Consider the following 8,631-nt stretch of genomic DNA (forward strand, 5'->3'; position numbering starts at 1 on the left):
ACTAATGAGTAAGGGGCCGTTAATGCTGTATTAACTAATGAGTAAGGGGCCGTTAATGCTGTATTGACTAATGAGTAAGGGGCCGTTAATGCTGTATTAACTAATGAGTAAGGGCCGTTAATGCTGTATTAATTAATGAGTAAGGGGCCGTTAATGCTGTATTAACTAATGCTGTATTAGCTAATGAGTAAGAGGCCGTTAATGCTGTATTATTAACTAGTGAGTAAGAGGCCGTTAATGCTGTATTAACTAATGAGTAATGGGCAGTTAATGCTGTACTAATTAATGGACTTTTGGATACCGATTGACAAAGTCCTTCTTAATGACATTTTTTCATTCAAAATCTGGTAATTTATTTCCATTTACTTACCTTGACTTCTATGTATTTCGCATTTATTCGTATTCACTATTTGCTAATCTGTTAATTGAACTTCACGTGTCGCACAAAACCCATCAAGTTTGTAGCAATTCATTAAATGTAGCAATTCATTAAAACTTATTTTTAAACTTAACAGTTTAAGTACCGAAATATTAACACATTTTCCAGTATTTCCAATTTAAAACACAATGAAACGCGTCTAATGATTGATTCTCAAAAGAAGTCACTATAGGATTGATGATTTTTAACTTATATACATGAAGAAATATGTCCAACTGTCATGAAAATTTATTAGTTTACATTTAAATGCATAATCATACATTGAGTCACGTCAGTTTAACAGATAATGAAATCATTAAAATCAGTTGTAATTCGATTGAGAGTTTCGTCAAGTTCAACACACAATCATATCGTCTTCAACATAATCTAGCACAAGTTTTGAATTTGAAATGTTAATTTTAAAAGCACCGTGAGCTTTCGATGAGTTATTTAGGGAGGAGTTGGCCGTAGGTTGGCCGTACGTAACGCGACCGTGACAGGTGTGAGCTATAACAAGTGTGTTTGATTTTAAATTAATAATTTATAAGAGGCTTATTAAAAGGTGATAATAAATAAAAATTGAGCCTGTTTACACGCTAATATCTGAGTGTGATGTTTGCAGCCTTAATGCGTGTTACTCAATAAATTACCGCTACCTTATTAATTTAAATATATTATCAAATTCTGTAGTCTATGTGAGGTCGCTGAGTACATTTATCTCTTTTTTAGTGATAATCTTCGACATCAAAATTAATTAAAATATATTCGAAATTTGACTCTTGATTCCTGAATTTATTTAAATGTTAAATGTGCAACGTATTTAAATGTTATGAAATTACCAAAAATTTTGAGGCAATCGACATCAAAATTAATTAAAATATATTCTAACTTTAGATTCCTGAATTTATTTAAATGTTAAGAAATTACCAAAAATTTTGAAGCAGGTTTCAATAAATGCGACATCAATCTAATCTAAACTGGCATTAAAGTATTAACTAGCACCGTGTGATATGAAATGTACCGTGTGCAAGTATACGTTGTAACGATAAACCTATATCTCATTTTCCTTGAGTGAACAATTTTAAAATTTGTTATTGATTAGTTTGCTTTGAAATATCTTTTCAATTAATTATTTGTAATATTTTCGTATATTCTTAAGCACTGATTACATAACCGCGCAACTGTGGTGCCAACATATGAATAAATACAACGTCCAGGAAAAATACTAGAGTTTCTTAAATAAAAATACAATAATATTGATAATACCGTGATATTATATTTTGGTCCTAAAAGGACCATTTTTATGAACGTTTGCTCTGTACAAAGCGTGGGCCGGTCCGTCAACCCATAACTCGCAGGAGAAAACAAACAATAGGCGACATTATATTTTATTCAGAACAGATTTACGTTTAGATTTTATTTTGTACAGATACAAAATATTGAAAATTTTCCGTAAAAGGCATTACGTTCATATTGGCACTACCTCATTATAGTCCATTTTTAAATCGTACTAATAAAATTAAGTACGTTTGACTGCAGATATCATAAAATATTTCAAGGGAGAAAGCATAGAAATGAAAAACTGAATTGAAAAGGAAAGCTCTAAAGTATCGCTGGTAATGACAATAAAGTATTTAAAGTATCGCTGGTAATGACAATAAAGTATTTAAAGTATCGCTGGTAACTTTGTTGAGTTTCAAGGCCAACTTCCTTTTACGCACTAGCCAACTTATAAGGATTTAAAAGCAAATTTTAAAAAGTGGAAAAGTTAAAACAGGTAACCTGTTGTTTCAGGTAAGCTATGCGCTAGCAGGTAACCGTTGTAGTGAAAATTACCAAATCATTACAGGTATCTATCGTTACCGGCAAGTGCCAGCCCGAGATTAAACCATTATAAATAAATTAACAATTGTTTTATGAGGCAAAACAATTAAGTGAGAGTATCTCATAATTTCAATTTATTGTCCGGGCCCGTTAAGTTGATGGCCAGCAGACGGTCTCCAGACGTCGGTAGAGACGGGTTCTACAACGGGCGCGGCTACGGGCCAGGCCCTATACTTTCAAAAAAAGTTAAGAGATCGTAAGTTCATCAGCCAATCATTGACGGCCACGCAAGCAAAATCCACCAATCATAGACAAGAAAATAGAGCGTAAGTACTTACGTTCACTTAGCGAGTTTTGAAAGTATGGCCCCTGGAGTTCAACGGAGTGCCGTTGTAAAGAGTGACTTTCACGTCAGAATTGTTCCAGTTCGTCACTTCCAGCTCGTAGATCTGAAATGATCAGGGATATCTTCAGTCTCCATTATGATACATTTTATCATAACTTAATGATAATATTTCTATTATCATATTATTATTCACTATTGAAATATTAAATTAAATATCTTAAAACGAAAAATGTATTATTGAATTAATCTGGAAAAGTTTCATAAATGCTACCCTCCAATTCCGTAGACTTTCAGCAGAATTTCCCTCATGTTATTGGTTAGTTTATGAAATATATATCATATTTATTTTTAAATTTATCAGCCTTTCATATCATTTCAGATATTCATATATAAACAGATATGTGACAAAAAACAAATGAATCACTTAATTACGCCATTTATAGTTTCTGATTTACCTCGCAAACGTCGCAGCGGAATAAATGTTTTAACATCGACAATCACATCGATTACTACCAAATAACATTATCAATAAATTACTGTTATGTTACCAACATATTGGAGACACTCGCACCGCATTGCTGCTATTAAACTACCAACTACATTTTCTACCAATAAACTGCACCACTCACAACTCCATGGAGACGAATGCAACACAACGTGCTCAAGCAACTACATTCTCTCCCAGCAACCTGCACCACTCACAACTCCATGGAGACTGATGCCATACAACGTGCTCAAGCAACTACATTTTCTCCCAATAAACTGCATCACTCACAACTCCATGGAGACGGCATCATTTTATTCTCTTGTTAGCTCCACTAAATGTGTTGTTGATGATACTCCAGGAAGTGGTTGTTGATGGTAAATCTGCTCTACCACTTTATTCACTGTAAACCAACTTTGAACTTCACATTGGTTGTGTCGTTTTCGCTTACGGTCACATTTTTGCGACGATGTTCATGTTTTAATTTGAATCTGTCACATTTTCCTTTTAACTAACGCGAAAGTTTAGATATTCCATCATGTAACAATTTTTTATAAAATACGCGATTTTGAAATTCAATTCTGTCATGAGAGCTGAATCGCACATTTATGATAACCATGCAAGCTTCGACATGGATTCAGAAGTTCGGAAACGTTTTTGTTTTGATTCTCTGCTGGAAGGTGCAATAGCTGAAAAAACATAAATTACATAAATACATAAATTATCATTTATTCCTGAATCATAAAATCACATGTGAAATTAGGCATGAGTGAATTGGCAAATATTCAGATATATATTAGATCGTTTTACTCGTGCAGATTCAGGGTAAGTTATTTCATTTCAAAATTCTAACCGCTAGTCGAAACTAATGGCTGAACATTATTTTAATTGACGTTTTTGAACGTGGTTTAAAGTGTCATTAATTTTTTTTAATTAATGATATTTTATCTCCTCAGGACAGATTTGCGGAATGCGCTTCCTCTTTTTAGCGCATTTTCTCATTTATAAAAAAAATGCACTATTGTGCTCGCCATGTCCGTCCATCTGTCTGTCTGTCCGTCCGTGACTTCACGTTTTTGTCGACGAGAAAATGTACTCTCTGTCACTCACTGCACTGAGTACTGAGTTATATTTTTTTATTAATGAAACTATTCCGAACGTCGACAGTAATGTGCCACCAGTAACTGGAGTTGTCGCTGGCAATTAAACTCATGAAATTTTCTGATATATATTTATTTAAACCTTGTTCCCTCATTAAACAATACACACTCACTGATGGAAATTTTATTCGTACAAAATTTGCAGCGAAATATCAGACTCCTCTGTAAATATCAAATTATATGACAAATTTTTTCAGATGATATTGTTCTAGCATTTAGATAAATATTTCAGCCCTACAAAATATATAGAACTACGATAGAATCAAAACGTTCTCGCACTTGAATTTTTTTTATTTATCTATCTTATTAATTTAAGCCTCAAAATATTCCACGTACAGTTTTCCAAATTTTCTCTTAAATGCTCGTAATAGCGTAATATGATTTAATGAAATATGTAAACGTGTTTAGATTTGCATTCATTTTACGCTAAGTTCATCTCTTTCATTTACTGTCTTTAACATCAATCATAAAAATTGTTAACACCCGAAATATTGAGCATGAATAATGTAGCAATCCCATATAATGCAATTTAATCCCGAAATATAGCTAAGTGATAAACATAGAGACGGAAATTCAATGCCATTCAAACACTTTTTTTAACCTCATGACTATGAATCGCTAAATGTTAGCAGTTGCCGACAAATTTGTCTAAAAACCAACCAATCGCTGAATAATAAGTTTCAGGATATCAGTAAATTTCCTTTAGTTGGTCTTAGTCTCAAGATAGTAAAAAACTCAGCTAAATCTAATTCAATATTGTTTTTCATTCAGCCTGGTTCCGGCAAAGTCTTTTTCCTCCAGTAGCCTCACTTATTAGGGTACAGCAGCACGGAGGCAATCGAAAAACCGATTGAACTGTAACATTAAACATAAGCGATCAGTTTTAGACATTCACATGCATTCAGTGAATTTCAAAAAAGCTGTCACCGGTGATACATGGTAGATGTTATATATCAATGTTAGAAAAAACGGTGAAAAAACGGTCCCACTGGCGTTCTAGTGGCCGGTCGCCCCGTGAAAATAAACTGTTTTACCGTTTTTATCAGATGTTTTACGGATTTCTAGTGTTAAATTAGAGTAAAAACGGCGAAACGGTGTTTTTTTCACGTGCCGACCGGCCACTGAAACGCCGGTATAATACCGTTAACGGTAATTTTTCTAACAGTATATCAACTATGAAAGTTTTGAGATGCGTTGTTTACAAATGCAAATTATGTTCAAATATTACGAATGTTTGCCATTTTTGTTGATAAATCTAATAAGATTTATGAAATCGCCATTTATTATTGATTTCTAAACAGAATAAACATAAGTACTTACGTTCAAATATTTCATAGTAGAGTTCTTGCATTTTGGGTATGCTGCAGCGAACTTGCTATCAGAGTTGCATTTTTTCTTCAGGGCAATTGTTTTGAAAGCCACGTCATCCAGAGTATTGTCGGCCTTCAGCTGTTGATGATAAGAGTTAAAAATGAATAAATTTGGGATGTTAATGTTAAAAGATGTTAAAAAAGATGTTAATAAAATAATATAATAATAAATAATAAATAATAAAAGATGTTAATAAAAAGATGTTAATGATTGGAAGGGAATTGAGATGCGAAACAGAGGTTTACGTCGATAAATATGAGAGTAACTTGGAAATACGGAATCCAAATACGAGAGATGTAGCAACCTAGAAATGATAATATTATCATAGTGAAGCATTAGATATATGCATACCTAACATTGCTCAGAAAAAACACTCGTTATGTATTAAGAATTTAAGAAACAATAAGGCAAATAATCGTGGCCACATCCAGCGTAATAGAAAAAAATCCTACTCGTTAATCATCATTTCGACTTACTATTATTTAATCTAGCAAAATACAGGGGCCATACTTTCAAAAAAAGTTAAGAGATCGTAAGTTCATCAGCCAATCATTGCCGGCCTCTAAAGCAAAATCCACCAATCACAGACAAGAAAATATAGCGTAAGTACTTACGTTAACTTAGCGAGTTTTGAAAGTATGGCGCCAGGTCTGTGTATACAAATACAAATATGTACTTACCAGTTTGGCAGCTGCCAGCAGGCATTTGGAGGAAGCATATTGTTTTGGATCACAAGTGGCAGCATCGTACGCATCAACGCTTACGCATTTCGCAACTGTTGGGTGAATGATGCGAGCGTTCATTGAAATTCTATGAGATGTACATCTTTATTGGCGTGAGAGATTTTATAGGTTAATGTATAAAGAATAATTGTACAAGTTTAAAGGCATTAAAAACACATAATACAGATTTCGTGACAAGAAGTATTGTAAAGAATGATTTCGGAAGAAGAAACCGGAGCTGGTTTTAATCGAATCAAGTTGGTTCAGAGGCACCGATCTGTGTGATGAGTTACAAAAATTTCGCACTTAATTTTTAGAACAGTGGAAAAGAACAAGATTGACCTGTGCAAGCGTTTAGTAAATAAAAGCTGTCAAGTATCAAAAATCCATTCAATCACACGTTCATTCCACAAGCATACGTCACACTAAATCAAATATTGGTTTTTGAATGAGCATGATCGCCACAAGAGCGTTTGTAATCGCTGGATTTAGTCAGAACATTATCGTTTTCCATGAGAACTTTTTGAGGACACATGATTTTGACTCGTTATTCTTTTGAAATTGCGGTAAGAGAATCGTTCCTATTTATATACACATATGACTCATTGAATTGTAATAGTCACGGGAAAATATAGCAATCAGAGACGAGATAAAGATTGGTTTGAAAATGAAAAATTACTCGTTCGAAGAAACCATAAAAACATTATAGTAAATTGAAATCAATATAATTTAAGAAAAGAATAACTGACTATTAACTTGGCTGAAAATGAAAAATGTCTCGTTCGAAGGCACCATAAAAAACATTATAGTAAATTGAAGTCAATGGAACTTAAGAAAAACTGTCGACTATTAACTTGGCACTTACTTTTAAAAAATGAAAGGCTGTAAGCCTTGTATTCCTGCACACATGCGTTCTGTGCTCCAGCCATCACGAGAGTGTATCCAGAATCCAGGGCTCCGTGACAAGCGGACGAGCTACGGTCAAAATTTCCATATATAACAACTTCTGCGCGTAAAAAATTAATAATTGTTCTGTAAAACTAAGTTTTCAGGTGATAATTGATGAAATAAAAGGTCAGCATACAGAAATTTAAACAGTGCTTGACCTAGAAAAAATTCTGAAACTCAAGATAAGGATCAAGGCTCTAACTACTGCAAAAGATTCACACATGAAAGTTAATAAAAAAAATTTAAACCAAGTTTTGCAAAAAAATTAATAACGACACAGCTCATCAAGGTACAACCACTAATTCATTTGTATACTCACAATAAAAAACTAATATTTTTGTACTTTTTAAGCTTTTTGCGCACGAAATAAGACTCCAAAATTCAGTAAATAATATTTATAGATGATGCCGGGAAAATTCAACGAGAAATCCGTTGCCAGGACAAATTCAACGTAATCAACTCAGCAAGGTATTTTTAGCAGCAGCTTGATCCTTCCAAACAGGAACATGGCAGAAGAATGTGTAATAAATTTCCCGAACTGATCTTTTAACGCTCACAATACTTAGAATCTTAATGAAAACTCAAGTTTTGATGAAGCTGTATCAATACGGTTTCAATATTCCAAATAAACATGAAAAATAACAGTGATTATTGAGGGTAGCAACTGTCATAAATTACATATTTTACCATCAGAGCTCGCCTCACTTACGCTTGAGCCGGCACTGTCGCTGCGGTGACAATAAGAAGAGCGAGACATCGGAACATCTTGACGCAGCGATCAGGGACTGCTGTTCAACGGCTGGGTTTTCGGGCAGTTCAAAGGCTCTAGCTGCTGGGACTGCTGTACAACGGCTGGGTCTGTGGGAAGTTCAAAGGCTTTAGCTGCAGGGACTGCTGTTCAAAGGCTGGGTCTGTGGGAGTTCAAAGGCTCTAGCTGCTGGGGCTGCTGTGGAACGACAGGGTCGCTGGCAGTTCGAAGACACTTAAGGTACTCTACTGCGGAGGTGAAGTATGCTACTCAATTTATAGGCAGTAGATTTGTTGGTCCAGGTGTAGTGAGAACCAAATGTAAATCTTGGCCTCGCATCAACTTTATAAATGACTTTTATTGTCTTCAATCGTGGTACCGGCAGGATATAATACTCAGAAATGAACTATACTCAAGTATTACATGGCGAATAATAATTTTGACTTTTTCAGTAAAGTAAGTATTTCGTGGACATGAAGTAAGTATTTAGTAAGTAATCAATAAAATAAGTATTTCGTGAACATAAATACAACTCTCATACTACAACCGCGCAACTTCTTCATGTTTAAAGTTATCCGCAAAAAAATGTTCGCATAATTTAGAATGAATA

At 34.1% G+C, this 8,631-nt stretch overlaps 2 protein-coding genes across 2 annotated transcripts in view; one reads left to right on the forward strand and one right to left on the reverse strand.

Moving 5' to 3' along the window:
- Nucleotides 1-170, forward strand: part of LOC108680604 — a gene marked incomplete at its 5' end in the record, with an annotated part of 17,451 nt that extends 17,281 nt beyond the window's left edge. The window contains 1 exon segment of the mRNA XM_047885015.1: nt 14-170.
- Nucleotides 171-4,299: 4,129 nt separating this feature from the next.
- On the reverse strand, nt 4,300-8,385 carry LOC108680606. The gene is made up of 5 exons (XM_018169480.2): nt 7,983-8,385; nt 7,191-7,300; nt 6,284-6,378; nt 5,553-5,681; nt 4,300-5,087 (listed from the first exon to the last, which is right to left on the reverse strand). Exons 1-5 carry the CDS (start codon nt 8,036-8,038, stop codon nt 5,046-5,048), a joined length of 432 nt encoding a protein of 143 aa, XP_018024969.1. The 5' UTR covers nt 8,039-8,385; the 3' UTR covers nt 4,300-5,045.
- Between the last annotated feature and the right edge of the window lie 246 nt (nt 8,386-8,631).

The sequence above is a fragment of the Hyalella azteca genome, unplaced genomic scaffold (genome assembly GCF_000764305.2).
Source record: "Hyalella azteca isolate HAZT.00-mixed unplaced genomic scaffold, Hazt_2.0.2 contig16716, whole genome shotgun sequence".
Classification (NCBI taxonomy): Eukaryota; Metazoa; Arthropoda; class Malacostraca; order Amphipoda; family Hyalellidae; genus Hyalella; species Hyalella azteca.